Here is an 18,035-nt window from a genome sequence, read left to right as displayed (position 1 = left end):
GAAAGCGTAGGGCGCTCAAGAAACTGGAGACATGCTGTCATGGACCGAGTGCGTTGCCGTAACATTGTGAAGCAGGTGAAATCCTGAGGGATGTTTCTTCAGGAAAACAAACAACAACGATTAAATTGGGTTGTTTAGCTACTCACGGATTTTCTTTTTTTATATATCAGCTAAAAGAGTGTGATTTTCAGAGCGAAACATGATTTTTTAAAGTTTTATAACATTGCTTTCCGATTTTTAAATGATAAATAAAAATCGCTCTAATTCGCTACAATGACAGTACATGGGCAAACTTTCATTGTAGCGGTTTCGAGCAGTTTTAATTCGTGATTTCAAGATTGAAGGACAACGATAATTTTTTTTTTCAAATCACTTTATGCTCAGAAAATGCAGCTCTTTCAGATGATATAAAAAGTTGATATTGCTAAACAACCCAATTGTCAAATATAAAATAAGAATCAAAATCGATTCTTTGAAATTCTTCCTTATGCAGACAAGTGGATGAAAACAACAACCATTAAAAAAGAAAAAGGTTCTAGATTAATGAAAGATATGTCGGATGATAATTCTTCTGTTTAAATTGTTTCTAATTATAGTCGAAGCAAAGTAGACTGGAACGTTACGAATATAAAAGAGTACTCATTTATTTTTTTTATCGAAAATCTTAAAATAATCGAATAAGTGTAAGTATACAATATATTACATATAAGTTTACATATATTAATTATATCATTGGCGAGCTTTCAGTCGTGCAGAATTTTTGAAAAGAACTTGAAAATTATTATTTTGATATGATTTTTTCTATTGTATGGCAACTTTTAACTACGTTTAGTACCCAAGTGAAAAAAGATTGTACTGAGCTTATACGCAAAAAGCAGTTTAGGTATGTGTATGATTGCATTATAATCATAGTTTGAATTACATGCCTAATCACCAGATAAACAAGCTTACAAGAAAAAATCACTATCCACAAAAAAACAAACAGCTGCGAATAACCCAACTCACAATTTAAATGTCCCATTGTTGCATGCATTCAGTCCAATTTATCCATTTCCGTTTTGATGGCTCTTTAAAAGTTACTCAGCACTTCAAAAGGAACAAAACTGGCTCATTCTTAAAGGTTCTGTTTTTTTTTGTTATTTCACTTCTTGGCTCTGAGCTCCGCGCCTTTTCTCCACCTACTTCTTCGTGGAACGACACATGGATTCGTATTCAACTGTGCCTATATCCTGACGCTTTGGCACGTGGAGATCTGATTTCGGGTTTCTTTTGTTGTCCGGTCAAATTTATGGGGCACGTGCGATCTCTGTTTTGAAAACCGATAGATTTTTTTTACTAATTTAACGGCGCTTTTCGGCTATGTTGAACAAACAATGAAGAGAAGGATCGTTTTTTATTCTCTGCCGAAAAAGGTGGAAAACTTTTGCGATAAGATCAATCTGAGCTGGGGCAGTGCTCAAGAGAAGAATCTTTATCATTGATCGATCGCTGTCATAAATAATTTTGAGCGTTCGCGTTAGCAGATTGAAAAAGGAATTGAAAAGCTGCACGCGGTCGCAGGTTTGATTGAATGTAATGAACTGTCAGAAAATGTTCAAAAGTTTTGAAATTGATGGGCAAGGTGCTTTAAACGTTAGGCTCGGTTTGATTGAGTCCATCTGCAGCATTTTGGAAAACCTTTTTCGATTACGGTTGGAGCAACAAAGGAACGACTGATGCCCTGAACAAATCTGAAGAAAATCTTAGCGTGAACGTAGTGGACCTTCAGGAAACCAGTCCAAATTTACGCGTTTTCGATTCATTACATCTGAACCGAAAATAATTTCTCGTCTCCAAAGGACAAAACGGAAAAAGTAAAGGTAAATAAGCCATAACCATTTCACGCAACCCGTGATCGATAGCTGAGTTACTTCGCAACTGTGGTAAAAGGACGCTTTCATTGGAAACAGTGCGTTTCGGTCAGTGATTTTAAAAAGAATTTAGAAGACAATAGATGCATACTGTGTGAAGTAATATGAAAGCCGGCTGTCAGAGAAAGTTATACTGTAGGCTGCAATAAAGTTCATTATACTAAGATTATAAATTATAAGATACGACATTTGAGTACGTTACAAAGTATACTTCAACATTATAAAATAAAATAAGTTTATTTTACCATTGGGTTGGCGAAAGGAAAAAAGTTAACTATTACGATTTATTGATTTCTTTTTTACAACGATGGCCGCATCTTGAGATTTGCGTGTAACTCTCATTTCCTATTGTAACCACAAAAATAACACAATGATTTTTTTTCCAAAATCAATGCTTGGAATCCAGTGAAGGGACCAGCAATGCTATTTTAATGTGTCGTTATTTACGACCTGTAGCGAAAGCAGGCCAGAAGAATGGGAGGAATCATTTGCATAAAATTGTGGTTCATGACTAAAAATCGAACCTTCTCCCTCCTTTTATTAACTAGGGCTCATTATATTGATAGACGTATCATAGGTATGAAATGCGTTTTTTATACGTTTTTTTGTCCTTTCCAAGCTAAATTGAGTAATAAATTTCCGCAAAATTTTGCTGGGCCAAATTATATTTGCTTAGGAAAAATGACCGCTGATATTCAGAACTGAAATAGGGCCGTCGTTGTTTGTTATAAACACGACAAAAAACAATGGCACGTCTGGTGCGAAGATTAATGCCTCTGAAATTGCGGTTTCATAATCTAAGCAAATGTTTGGAAAGATTTTCTCATGCAAAAGGTAATATTCAAGCGGACAGCTGCTGGTTGCTTTCAAGAAGGTTCGAAAATTCAACAGGAACCGGTCATCGCAATTTTCGATGGTCACTTTCCGTAAAGCGTGTAAATGTTGCTGTGCCGTACCGGTAACCGTTTGATTCGCTGTCAGGGTGAGGAAGAATTTATGGGAATCGATCGGGCTATTGTTGGTCGGATTTCCGATCGAATAATTCGTCACGCATGTCACGGGCTGACATTGATCGGAGCGGCCAAGATGACATCCAATTTTGTAAAGTAAATAAAAATTAGTTTCGCGCTGCAATGAAATGTTCGCGTCTGATTCCATAGTGCAGCGCTTTTGCGTTAGCGGTGATCGTAAAATGCAGCGAAGTACGGGAACACGCTACACGATGCAACCAATTGAACGGTTGGTTTGGTCGTTTATGCAAATTTATCGATATTATAGTTGACAGTGATTTTCCGTTCGATTATCATAAAATTTGATATGGAAGGCGAACTTTCCGGCATCATATCCTAGTTTTTGACACACGAATCGTTCGCAGTAGACAAGGCCATGAAATAATCGTAACGTTCCTTGTCATTGGTCATCGGTTAGAGTGCTGTGAAGCTTTCTTGTTTTGAAATTGGTGAAAATACCATAAGTTACATGTTTTGTGTTAATAATTAGAAAGTTGCAGTTAATAATTACTTGAAATCAGAATATATAAATTATTCATATAAGAAGAATTAAATGATTATCATTGATTAATGATTAATGTTTTGATTATTGATCTAATACACTGATTGATTAATGATCTAATGCATATATTACATCTAAATCATTCAAAATACTTGTTAAACTCGGCGTTGTTTCGGTACCTTGATAAAGTTTGTAAAATGTGCTAAAACCTGTAAAATCTGCGAAAAATTTGTTATTATTTCCATCAAAAGAGTAAACAATTTATGATAGTATGTAGAGTAGGCTGCTAGACTAAAAAAATTTAAATGGTTTAAAAATCCACAAAAGAAATGCAAAAATCTCTTTGGTTTTATAAATTTACGAGATAAAATGTGTGAACATTTTGTGCATAACTGAAAAAAAAAATTGAATGATAATATGCTGCGAAGTAAAAATAAACAAAGAAAAAAAATGAATCTGAAAAATACACAGCCAATAAATTATTCAAGATAATCGAAAAGCATCAAAACTTTGTTATCTCGGAATTTTAGAATCGGAATATAAATTTTATATCTGTCTTAATTTTAATTGCAAAACAATCAGAATCTACGACAGAGATTAAATATCTAATAATATATCTAATAATATATCTAATCTAATGAAACTTGTAAAGAAAACTCTTATATTTGTACATATCCCTAACATTTGTCATTTCTTGAAGGCAGCAAATTATGATGAATTCGTAAAAATGAGAAATGGGAAATAAAATTCAAAATGCAACATTACAAATATCAGCGAATATGTACTGCAAAATTAGAGTGTGTACAAAACTCACAACTTGTACCATTTTTGTAAACGCTAACGTTTATGCTACTTAAAACTTCATAAAACAATAAAAACTCTGTAAAGTTTATGATATTATTTTGGTATTTCCTCAAGCCTTTCTTGGTGGTTTACTTTACGCGGATTTTTTAATTACAATTTTCAAATTAACGCGTTTTTTTACGCGGATTTTCGAATTAATGCAGTTTCTTTTGAAAGTATGTAACCCCCGCGTATAGGAAATCCGGCTGTATATGTTGAATTGTTTTCAAGATTTTCAAACAGTAGGATAGTAACGGGCATTAAGCACCAGATAAGCCTTGCTAAAAAAATTAACAGTTTCGCTCATTAAGGTCAAAAAGTTCAAAAAGCATTGTGCGCAAAGTATCATATGGTGGCAGTGACCGGTGATTATGTGTACATTAAACTTGTTTTTTTTTTTGCACAACGCCAACCAGGGTATAGTGCAGATTGAGGCTAGATTTGTTGTGACTGTGTTTACAGATTTCTTATGTGTGAAGACATTTTTTCGTGAAGTGTAGAAATTTGAAAAATGAACTGGCATCCCTGTGTCATGATTTATTGATGGCAGGGTTGTCTTAAAATCACTTACGGTTATTGAATTTAAAACCATTTTTTTCAATAGTTCTGCTGTTTGAATTAAAAAAGTCATAGGAATATGTATTGCTTTTGACATTTTTTTTTTTCAAATAAAAAAAAATATACATACCCCTAATATACCCTGTCCTATGACTTAACCTCTTTTCACAAACAGTTGATTAACTTGCTGTTCGCATATAACAAACTGATGTCTCGAAGGAAAACATTCAGGTACAAGCCACAGTACCGTACAGTACAGAGAACATCCGTTCATTACGTAACGCTCTCAGAGGAGGGGGGTATTCAGCGAAGTGGTTACACTGTGCAAGGACACCATACAATTTTGCGGGGGTTAGATTTTTTTTTTCCTCTCACCGTTTAGTAACTTTGTTCTGTTAGGACTGAAAATGAATGATATAAGTACGAAAAAGATCGGACTACTCTCCGCCTACGCGAATTCATTATCACCGGGCAGTGAAAAGCGCTATGCGCTATCGTGGACCCGTATGAAATACACCTCAATTTAAACGTCATCCCATCTTCGGTGACGGCACCGACTATTTAGTCAGTCAAGTCTCCCCGGAAACTGGAGAATCATACTGGATAATCAAAAGTTTCCAGGCATACAACAAATTGTCTACGGTTCAAGGAGTTGTTATCAGCGGCTTGCATGTAATTAGAGGAAAGTAAAGTTAAAATACCTGTAATCTTTTGGTTTATTCTTGAAAACGCAATTTTTAACAACACACTTCATCATTTTCACTCAAGCCGGAAATTTCACAAGTCCATGTAAACAAACCCTTCGCAACTGCCAAATCTCACCACATTTGAGTAATTTTGGAGCATTCCTAATTCATCGTTTTGCGATAAAAAATAATAAATAAATAAATGGTTGCACTGACTATCTGCATAGGAATTAATCAAAATCCTTGCATAATTGAAAAGTTGGCGAACGAGAAATAGACATTAGGACTTGCAACGTATTTATTACTTACGTTACTTGTACGTTCCTCTTCAGTCGCCCCTCACACCCGCTGCTCGGAAATCTTCGTTGACAGCACACATCTAATGTGTGCAAGGCCTGCCTCGGGTTCATTTGCGTCTATCCGGCTATCTGCTAAATATTATCTTCTCCGAGCGCTCGTACAACTCATGATTCATACGCCTGCGCCACAACCTTTTGTCTAGTTTGCTCTTGCGTATTGATCGCGAGATTCTACACTCGAAGACCCAAAGCGCTCATCGAGAAGTCTCCTTCCACGTCCGCGATTCTTGAAACTTGTCGCAGATCTGAAAAATCTGGTCTAGAACAGGATACGGGAGAGAAGTGAGAAGGGTTATGTCTCGATAGTAGTTACATGTCCGTTCCAACCAGTCCGTAGGTCACTCCTAAGATTGCACTCTTAGAATAATCTAGTAAATTGCACTATATTCGCTCGCTCACTCCCGATTTTAAGAAGCTCGGCCAGTAAGCCGTTTTTCCCAGCGGTTTTATAATTTTTCAGTGCTCTGCAAAACTTGTTCACCTCGTTCTAGGTTGGCGGATCCATAGTCCGTCCCATCCATCATCCTCATTTTCGTTCTGACAACTCTACTACCTTCCTCACCATTCAACACCGCTTCGAATGGTTATTTCCAACATTATAAATATACTTATTTTGATTTATGCTTTGACAACTTCAGTAATGTTCTTCATTAGAAATGTCGCATCAGACGTTTACCGTAATATACTTCATTAAAGCTGCAAAAAATGTCTTTTAAAAACAGCTACCTGGTTTATCATGGTTCGTTAACGTTTTCATAGGAAATGGCTTTACCAAAAACTGTACTGACATTACACTTTCCGAGCGAAAATAATCAGATTTTCGATGAACGGGTAGGATAATGGTGTCTTTCAAAGATGAGCAATAAATTTTACTAGAAAAACACTTAAAATAATGGAAAAAATAGTGGCCCAATTTAGGGTGGAAATAATACTGTTTTCCTTATTCCGGCATGCTTCATTTCGAACAAGAGCTATCATCGAAATAACGTCGCGAATCATAGTTACCATAGTTACCATGAATTTGTTATGATCGTGTTATTGTATAAAATTGCTGCTAAAATGGGGAAAAACGTCGTAAATTGGTAAAAAATATACTGAAGCAGCTGTTACTGAGTGTCTTCAAGCAATAAAAAGTGGTGTTTCGACTAGAGAAGCTTACAGGCGCTCCAATGTTCCACGATCCACCGTAATGTTTCGTGCAAGCAGCAAGAGGTCAAGAAAACCACGAAAAGGTAAACAAACTGCATTGACTGCCGCGGAAGAGGATTCAATTGTTGGCTGGATAACTCGAAAGCACGTAAAGGATTCCCTATTACGAAAGAACGGGTGCAGTCTACGGTAGATCCAGATCCAGAACTCTCAGTGCGTAAGCCAGAGTTAGTTTCATCAGTGGCAGCTACGGTTTAAGAGATGTATTGTTTAGACATGGCCCAAATTAGGAAATTGTTGTGGTCCAAATAAGGAAACGGTGGCCCATTAAGGTGAAATGGGACGGAATCCAAGCTCCATTGCTTCATTGTTGACACCACTACATCTTTACACTCATATGTGGTTATATTGGTGCAACACGGTAAAACAGTACATGGTTGTCAGATTATTTTATTTAACCACAAAAAATATAAATCTTAAACAAATGTCCCTCCTTTGCCAAAACAGCTGTAATGCCGTTAGATACAGAACCGACAGATTGTTTGCGAATATGTAGTTAAAGTCACTCTGTACAGTAATTCTTCAAGTAAATGTAAACCATTTAATGTACCGTAGCTACAGAACCGAAAAGATTGCTTGCGAATATGTAGCTAATTCACTATGTAAAGCAATTCTTCAATTAAAGAAAATACACACCCACCTCGTACAAGTGCTTACTCTAACTAACTTTATTATATTAAAATCCCGATTCGACACCGACTCCACGACAACTGCTTACTTAGCTAATTTGTTCCCTCACCAACTGACTACTGCTGCTACCACCGAAAGTCAACGGCCGGCTTCGATCTGCTGTGCCGCAACGTTCTGTTGTGCTGCACAGCTTTCAAAAACTCACATTCAAAACAATTGCAAGGATAAAAAGGTAAACAAATGAAAAGGAATTTATCTCACCTTTACATTCGGCAGACTGATCAGAATATACCACATCGTTTGGGATATGTACAGGAACGTTTATAGATGATGAGGTTTCACAATCGTCGGAACTTGTAAGTTTTTGTTTTTTCGATTTATCTAACTGGTTGCTCCACGGATTTTCATATGTCCATGCCAAGAGATCAACAAGATCTCTCTTAATTTTTTTTTGGCGTTCTCGCGAGCAACCGCTGCTCTTCTTAGTATTGTTAAACGCGGCATGATGATCCAAAAACCACTAAAATCACACTTCACAAATGAAAACACTACTACTTCACACAACTCATTTCAAACTATATGCTCTAAATGCTCGCGCAGTGTGCTGACTTTGCTGCCAACACGGGCGCATAGTTTGGCAGGTGCGAACGAGTTGAAAATAGAAAAAAAGCAAAAACGGTAATTTCGCGACGTGCTACACTTTAAAGACAAGTTTTAGCCCATTTCGGTCGAGTTTTTGAGAAAATTATATACGATCTCGATGATCATAAGTGTATAGAGAAAAGTATACGTACTTTGAGTGATTACGCGACTCGTACGTGTAGGTATTCGTGGAAAACATTCTAGTGGCTACCGGCGTTAGGATATAAACAAAACCGGGAGAGAAAAAACAGCGGCGTGAAAAAAAGCAAGATTAGAACGTTTTAAAGGTTTCACGCTAGAACCAAATGTGCAAATTTATTGAACTAGGTGCTCCGGTGCTGGGTTAGTATTTCGACAATAAACAATTGCAGGTTAGTCGTATAATTTCTTTTATTATAAGTAAATAGAGGTACTATCTAGTTGTTTTTCATGCAGAAAAGATGATAACATGTTACTTCATGTTTATACGTAATGAAATACTTAATTCAGTTTAGATATTTACGCTTTTTCTTGCAAAATTTGCAGCTACGCTACTAAGTGGTCCATAAAAGGCAGTTATACCCTACATGAAATTTCGGTTTTCGAAGAGATTGGTATCATCTAAAAAAATTTTGTTTTGCAAAAATCGACTCTCTGGGACTTAGTCGTTTTTTCAATTGTGGAAGGCGGAGTTCAAAATGTTTAGAATTTATCTTTTGAAAGTGATCACTAGTCTCTCGAAATCGCCTGTATAATGATATACACTGTAACTAGCATCGAATACATAGACTATCTCACCGAATCTCTATAACCTCACTTTTCTGACAGCTAGTGGTAACTTTGTTTACGTTTTGGATTTTGTGCCTTTTTTCTGATGGAGCAATCATGTGCGTAGTGGAAATGTTTCTCAATTTATAATTGTTTTTAGTGTTCTGGCACCTCCCGCACAACATTTAAAGGGCACTTTAGTTACAACTGAAATGATCTGCTATAATTGAGAACAAAACTGCATCACCCGAAGGAAGACAAAGTTACCAGTAGCTGTCAAACTTAGTTGCGTGACGTCATCGTGCGATGGTCTATTATGTTTCATTACACTTCGGTTCGTTTGATTGGTGTGACGTCTTCGACAAAGTTGTAGATAATAATCCTGTCTTTCCAAAAAAAATACTTTTAAAAACATTATTTATTCAAAAAAAAAAGTAAGGAGAAAAAATATTTGATTATTCTTAAGAGCTCATTTTTTAAAAATCTGATTTTTCAAAGAAAATCTATAAAAGATTACCAAAACAATGAAACCAGTCCGATCATTTGAAAATCAAGAAAATAAGTTATCATTTTTTGAAAAAAAAATATTTAAAAAAAAAAATTTTTTTTTGAAAAAAAAAATATATTTTCAATTTTTTTAAAGGCATATTTTTTTGGAAGGACAAAATATTATCTATAACTTTGCCGAAGACACTATGCCAATCAAACAAACTGTTTCGACTGTAAACATATTTTTAATTAACAATAGAACACTCTCTGAGGAATTACGAATATTTTTACAGTCAAAACGGTTTATTTGATTGACATAGTGTATCTGGCAAAGATGTAAATAATAACTTTGTTTTTCCAAAAAAATGTACCCTGTGACAAAAAAAATATAACTTTTTTTTTCTGATTTCTCTATAACCGGTTTCGCTGTTCAGGTAATCTTTCGTAGTTTTTATAAAAAAAAAAATCAGTTTTTTTAAATGGGCTGTTTTGTATAATTAATTTTTGACTTTCTCTTAATTTTTTTTCAAAAAATTAATAATTTGTTTTTAGAGTGTATATTTTTTTTTAAGACAAAACTATTATCCACAGCTTTGCCAAAGATGTCAAACCGCTCAAACGAACCGTGTTGGCTCTAAAAATTTTTGTAATCATCAATACCTATCCGAAATAGCATTTTTCAATAGCTTTTCAAAAATGAGTTGTGTTTCAAAAAATTAAACCAATACCTTGCATCTTTTGCCTATAAAAACGTCTATGCAAAGTATCAGCCAATGGGCACGTTCACGTTCTGAAGATGTAAACTTGACAGAAAATGTATGGTCGAACTGTCAAAACGACGCAAACCCAGAAACAACGAGCCAATTTTATTTTGTTGAATCCCTATACTCTCATTATCACTGAATAATATCGATACAGTCTATCGTCCGATTATATAAGCCAGAGCACTGTGTGTTCGGTCAAGTGTTGGCAAAGGACATTATTGTGGTATATAAAACGAATAAATTGTCTGGTATAACATTCGAAAGAACAAGTACAAGTGTCCTAGAGAGTAGATATTTCAAACAAAATAAAAAAACATATTCCATCAGTTTTCACCGTTTCATGTACTTTTAAGACACTCGGAATCGAAAACATTTTTAAATATTCAAACTCCATGCACCTCCCGTGTGTGATTTTGCAAATGACATGAAAGCATTAAACATTTTCCGCGATACACAATCTTAATTTTGGTTGAGATAATTTTTTTTGCACAGAGTAGTTTTTTGAAACATTTTGTAAATTTGTTTTGTAATATCTTGCCAATTTACATGGATTTTTTCCCAATTCAACATTGCCACTCTAACGACAATGATATAACAAATATTATATATTCAGGAATTTTTCTATTGGTATTCAGTGAAAAGGGATTTTTTTTTCATTTGATACTCATTTTAACACAATCATCCTATGCCGAATAAATGAACCACCCTAATGAAACATAATGTATTCGATGCTAGTTATAGTGTATATCAATATACAGGCTATTCGAGAGACTAGCGATCAATTTCATTAAATAAATTCCAAATGTTTTGAACTCCAACTTCCACAATTGAAAAAAACAAAAGTCCCAGATAGTCGATTTTTGTAAAAAAAATTTTTTTGACACCAATTCTCAACGTTTCATGCGTTTTAAGTCATTTGGTATCAGAAAAAAAATTTCGAAACCTTGGGTGGTTTCTAGGTTTTCAAAAAGGCCAAACTTCAATCGCTTTGCGCCACCCCATTTTAAGTCCGATTGAGCTGAAATTTTGCACAGGGTGTTTTTTCGAGCAGGTGAACATTTTGTATAGGGTTTCTTTTTTAAATTTTCTGGTCACTTTTTCGATGCCTTAATGCTCAAGTAACAAAGTAACAAGAAGCTCAAAAACTTGCTCAGCAGTTCGAGAGTGTTCATAATTTCAATTTGAACGTAATGAGTCCTATTCAAAATGAAGTATTACAAAAGTATGATCAGATAACTAGTAAAGAATTTCTTTCTGAAGAGGTACTGGAAACAAACTTGAATGAAATACGAACTATTATCAAGAACTTCAAAAACATGAAAGCACCAGGAGATGATGGGATTTTTTATATCCTCTTCAAAACACTTCCCGAAAGCTCTTTAAATTTCTTGGTGAGTATTTTTAACAGATGCTTTGAATTAGCATGTTTTTCCTTAAAATGGAAAAATGCCAAAGTCACTCCAATTTTAAAACCTGAAAAATCCAAATCCAGGCAAGTTATCGTCCAACTAGTTTACTCTCTTCTATAAGCAAACTTTTTGAAAGAAAAATTCTTAATAGAATGATGACACATATCAAAGTGAAATCCATTTTTGCAAATGAGCAGTTTGGATTTCGTCATGGTCATACGACTACTCATCAGTTACTCAGAGTAACTAATATGATTCGTACTAATAAATCTGAAGGTTATTTCACTGTAGTTGCTCTTCTAGACATAGAAAAGGCATTCGATAGTGTTTGGCATAAAGGTTTAATAGCTGTAATGTCCAATTTCCGTTTTCCTCTCTACATTACAAAAATGATATAAAGTTATTCGACTGACCGCACTCTTCAAGTTAACTATTTAAATGGTAAATCTGATAGATTGTCTGTTAGAGCTGGTGTACCTCAAGGAAATATCTTGAGCCCTTATATAATATTTTACTTCTGATCTTCCTGATTCACCACCAGGATGTGAGAAATCTTTGTTTTGTGACGATACAAGCATTTCCGTAGAAGGAAAAAGCCTTCGTGTCATATGCAGTGGCCTGCAAAAAGTCTAGATACATATTTTCTTCATATTTTCAGAAATGGAAGATTTCTCCTAATGCGTCAAAATCACTGATCAAGCCAGCGCTAATTTATGATAAAAATCTTACTTTTGGGGAGCACATTGAGAATATTTAGACAAAGTGCAATAAATATATAAAATGTTTGTATCTTTTTACTAATAGAAATTCTAGACTTTGTCTCAAGAATAAACTGTTAATTTACAAACAAATATTTAATCAGCAATGTTATATGCAGTTCCCATCTGGACAAGTTGTTGGACAAACAGAAAAAAAGATTCAAAGGATTCAGTATAAACTTCTGAAAATAATATTGAAGCGTCCTCGCTGGTTTAATACGAAAGAACTACACGGGCTTACTAATGTGGAAACATTAGAAAATATGTCAAACCAAATAATCAATAAGTTCCGACAAAAATCGTTGCAATCCTAAATTACAGCGATTAGCTCACTTTATAGTCAGTAACATAGAGGTAAGATTAGATTAGGGTTTAATTTTAAATTCATTTTTATTTTGCTTGACAAGTAGGTTTACAATTTTGCTACAATTATATTCACTTAACTGCGGAAGCATTTACAATCTTTTAATGAAATAAAGCTTAAAATATATGTAATAGTGTTGATATGTCACCGTTTGTGGCAGAACACACAATATAAATTCTGAATAAATATTAGCAAATAAATAAATTAATCACAAAACATCCTCCTATTAAAAAAACAAAGTAACAAAAATTCAGCCGAATATTATAATCGGTTCTGGAAATATCGATTCCTGAAAAAATAAATCGAATGGACCCCAACGTAGGTCTATGGTTAAATATGAGTAACCTAAGAGAATAAAAATTGTATAAACCTTAACCCTGGAAAGAGAGTTTGCGTCAATTTGACTTCTTGCAATATTGTGCTCTTTACTTCTAACTGCGTCATTTTTTTTTATCAATAAAGAAATATTAAATCCTAAATTCTGGTTTTTGTTATTATTCGATGTGTTATTAATAACATCGTAATGAGAATTCATCAATAGTTTATAAAGTATAAGTTGCATTTTCAATCATTTGAAAGTCCGTTGTCAATTTGATCAATCAATCAATCATCAATGATGTGATTTGATGATCTGGGATATTTTCAAAAATCTGCCTCGTCTGCTCATTTGAAAATTGAATATTATTGAAAAAATATTGAACTAAAGAACAGGTTATGACTATACTCCATAAGTTAGTTGTCATACCGACCATCGTTTACAGACAATTAAATAACTCATGGACAGTCGAATGATATATGATGCACATTCATCACCTATTCCCCCTTTTAGAATATATTTTTTTTTCTATTGTCCAAGCGGTGTGGAACAAGCATTATATCATCAGGTATCGACTTCCGCAATGCACGAATTTTAACAGGCAACTAAACAATCTGCTTGTAATCCACTGAAACACATCCCCGCCGTTCGGTTTGTCTGTTCCGGCCTTCATCAGAGTAGAATTTGCACTACCTAATTCCTGCGCTGATTTCGCTGCAATTTGTGGCGAAAAAATCTTTCTTTATAGTAGGGATCCGTTCCCACGTTCCATTTGCAAATTTAAACAATTGTTCTGTTCTGTTAGGCGAGGAGGAGGTCAAAGTTTGAGTGAAAATATTTCCAAAATAGCGGTAAATATCGAGCCAGCGCAACAATTACCTAGATGAGGGCTTTTCACTATAAATCCGATCATTTGACCGGTAATTACCTAGCAATGGATTTGGAATTAGCTGTGTAAATTTTACCACGAGTGATTGGAGAATTCGACAGTTGAGTTCACCCAATACCACGGGAGTCGCATCAAATTTGAATAACGCCGCAGGCATGCTGTGACACTTTGGTTTTGCTTGCGTGAGAGGTTCTTGATGCTAATTTAACGGGCGTCGCTGCAAATAACTTTGATGCTATGGCTGTGTATCATATTTCCTATCGGTCCCTTGTGTGTGATTTTTTTTTCGATGCAAATTGTCATTTTATCTCAGAGTAATTTGAATGCGTTTCGATCTTTGCTGCTAACTTGTTATTATGGTTTCAACTGCAACTAGAAATGCGCTTTCGACTTAATTGAGATGCGTATCGAACCCTTTAAAACGATGTTTTGACATAGGGATCAATTACCTTCTTTCTAAAATGTGCATGTCAGAATATAGTTTTGACTGTAATTGGACAGTTTTTTATTTATTTGAAGCATACCGAATTTCCATAAAGAATCGATAAAAAATATTTTTCCCATCTTTTTCTTGCTAGCTGTCAATGACTCATCATCTTATTGCTTTCTTCCCTATCTTACATGAGATTGAAAACAATCACTTATACTTGTATTTCGAAGTATTACAAATCTCGGTTCAATCATTGAAAAAAGCCTTCGTAATATTAAATGGCCTGGTAGCTGTTTGATAATTGCTAGTTATGATGCAGATCTATGTAGCAGAATGACCGGTAAGAAAAAATATTGTGATTCTCTGCTGATAACGATCAACCACCTCTGCGGAATTTCTTATCAGTTGCGCTCGGATTCATTGACCGATCATTCGGAGAGTCAGTCTCAGTTTGTAATGGTTAGCAGTGTAGGCAAGGCAATCGGATTTCCCTGTGGTTCTTGGTCATCATGATTCGCCTGTATCGATATCTTTTTGTGTTTTGTGTCACCTTGTTATCTGGTGTTGTTTGTGAAAACACCCAAAATTTCGGTGTGAGGAATGTAACTGCCAATAATCCATCCAGGTATCATGCATTGAGCTTGTTTAATAACGACCATTCCAGTAGGAAACGCATCTCTGTCAGAAGTATGTAAGCAATTGAATAGTTTAAATTCAAAACTCTTATGATATTTGTTTTATTTGTTAGAATGTCAGACGAACAATTTCATCTTTCCGGTAGGTTCGCTTATAGCAAATGTTACATTTGTTACATTCATTCATCTTTATAATTTAGGTAAAAATATTTTCTACCGAACAACCGTTCTTCTGTCCGGCGGTGTTCATAAGCACAGATTCGCTTCTCACTACGGGTCTGTGTTTGAAAATGCTACAGTACAAAGAAGAACATCCTTCTAGCCATATGTTTGTTATCATTGATCGGGAAAATGTCTTCTTCTACGAGCACAGTCGACGTTATGTGAGCAAAGTTTTCTACCATATGAAATTTGACGATGAACCTGCTTATTATAACGTAGCCATCGTGAAGCTCCGAAATCCGGTGTAAGTTTTACCGTCTGAATATCAGCAAAATATATTATCATTAATGTTATTTTCCATAGATACGACCGCGATCCATCCGGAAGAAGCCACGTGTCATGTTTGTGGTCGGAAAATCATTTGAAAAATTCGAACGCAGTGCTTAGCGAATGGTTCGAACTCGAACCGGAACAGAATCCATCGTTCCGTTGGTTAGATCTACCGATTATTTCCCAGGAAGAGTGTCGTAACGAACTGGACAAAATGGAGCATTCTCTGCCGGAGCTAAATCGAGGTCTGCAAAACTTTCAAACGTGTGTACGTGACAGCGGAAATAGTACCGTCATACGATTTTGCGATACCAGATCATCCGGTCCGCTGCAGATGTCATTGGGTAATACAGTTTATGTAATCGGTCTTCCTACGGTTCACATCGATGATTGTGCCGTCAATGTGGAAGTTTTCAACAAGATAACGCATTACCTTGACTGGATCGAATCGGTTGTGTGGCCTGGTCAGGAATAAGCAGCAACATGAATGAGGAATGAATGATGTTTCTCCGTTTAACGAGCGGCATAAAATAGCAAAGGAATTTGATTTCAGTTTTTTTAGCTGTTCACTGAATGGTCGCAAGCGAATCACCCTAATCATCATAAAATATTCGTAAAATCAGATCAATTTACGTCAAGCATGTCAGTTTTCAATGATAAATAGCGACCAAAATGGAGGAGCCGAAGAAAATTGACTCATTTTTTCCAAAAATAAAGGTGTTTTTGCTTTAAGTTTTTTTTTTTTCAAAAAGAAAAGAACAATGAAAGAGAAATGTCCCTAAAGACAGGGAGAAGTTCAATCAATCAGCAGGGGATGGTAAGTTCGCATTTTTGAGGTGAAATCTTACATTCCATTCGAAAGTCTTCTTTACGATACGATAGGCGAATACCACGATAGTGCAGTATGCCAAATGACGAGCCCCGGTAAACATTTTGTGTTTTGTGCTGACCGAAACGAATGAATACCCTTGAGAAAATAAGCCAGACTTGTGTGATTAAGCGGGATCATTTGTTATTAGGAAGAAAAGTATGTGTTGCAGAACATTATCCTACAATATTATAATAGTTTCATTGCCATTAAAGAATCTTCAATGTTTTCTATGCAAAGCGTTGTAAAGATATAATATTAGGTTTACAGTGATCCATTGCATTGCATAGCTGGAAGATCTGATAAGAGCGTTGGTTGAAAAACATGTACGTTTTTTGGGTTGAGTACAATTATTTTTCACGTTGAGCAGGACGATTTGAAAATATTTCATAGCAATGCAACGTTAGGACTTCAATCCGAAAATAAATCGGGCGTAATTTTGACGTTATTCGTTTTAAATGTGACCGAATAATTTACACTGCACCGTAAACCCCAACAAGGAAACTGACATCATCAAACAACAAAATCGGATCAAACGTCTCAAAAGGATAACGGCAACTCTCCGAACGATCGTGATGGGTATTCATCACTTGGTTTTCTACCAATTAGATGCGATCAATTCTGGAGTACTTTGTGATTAGGTCGTATGCCTAAACGTAAACAAAACGAGTGGGAGTTATATCCCTTGTACTTCACAAGTACAAATCATCTCTCAATCGTTTTGTTTACGTTCAGATATACGACCGTTTCTCGAAGTACTTCAAAATTAGCCAATTTCCAAATACTAGAAAACAACAGAGTAAAGAAAAAAAAGCAACCCTTTATAACTTTTGATTGCATGAATGAAAATTGAAGAAAGTTTGGGTAGAACTAGTTTAGAGTGTGATCGCGCACGATAGGACCCGTTGTGTGAAACAGCAGCAAACGACACAAAGATGGAACGGTGTGATACATGACAAAACAAAAGCTGCTGTTGTGTTGAGTGCACGGCCATCCGACAACGGCGGTGGCTCCGAGCAGGCTTGCCAGATCTACGGATTTATCCGTAGATCTACGGATTTGTTCACTTCTACGGATTTACAAATATATGGGAAATCCGTAGAAAAGAAGAAGAAAACACGGGAAATCCGTAGAATTCCATTAACATCCGTAGAATCTACGGATTTTCACGAAAAAGTTCTGGAATCTCTGGTTCCGAGCGAACTGACTAGAGTCACTTTATTGTCTATTTCGTGTGATCGTGTAGATCAGCGGTTCTCAACCTTTTTTGTCCGCGTACCCCTTAGCGATATTTTTTATATCGATCGTACCCCCTGGCTCGGAATGTTTTCGAAAAGTGGTAGAGAGTAGTGGTACACACTTAAAACTGCATCTCGAGCTCGGCTGAAAAACATCCCAGTTCACTCGGCAAATCGGGATTCAGCCGATATTTCAGCAAAAAAATGCCGGTTGCCGAAACTTCGCCGGAAGAAACTTGCTTGACGAAGCTCCTCTTCATATTTTGCCGAATTTATCGTTAAACACT

At 35.5% G+C, this 18,035-nt stretch overlaps 2 protein-coding genes across 2 annotated transcripts in view; one reads left to right on the top strand and one right to left on the bottom strand.

Annotated features, from left to right (window-relative positions):
* Nucleotides 1–18,035, bottom strand: part of LOC129720246 (uncharacterized) — a 135,936-nt gene that overhangs the window by 60,248 nt on the left and 57,653 nt on the right. The gene's annotated exons all lie outside the window — the stretch shown is intronic.
* On the top strand, nucleotides 14,940–16,374 carry LOC129723357 (uncharacterized). Its single transcript, XM_055677538.1, has 4 exons — nucleotides 14,940–15,202; nucleotides 15,264–15,292; nucleotides 15,351–15,616; nucleotides 15,676–16,374. Exons 1-4 carry the CDS (start codon nucleotides 15,025–15,027, stop codon nucleotides 16,115–16,117), a joined length of 915 nt encoding a protein of 304 aa, XP_055533513.1. The 5' UTR covers nucleotides 14,940–15,024; the 3' UTR covers nucleotides 16,118–16,374.

The sequence above is a fragment of the Wyeomyia smithii genome, chromosome 2 (assembly GCF_029784165.1).
Source record: "Wyeomyia smithii strain HCP4-BCI-WySm-NY-G18 chromosome 2, ASM2978416v1, whole genome shotgun sequence".
Taxonomy (NCBI): domain Eukaryota; kingdom Metazoa; phylum Arthropoda; class Insecta; order Diptera; family Culicidae; genus Wyeomyia; species Wyeomyia smithii.
This window is presented reverse-complemented; position numbering and strand designations above follow the sequence as displayed.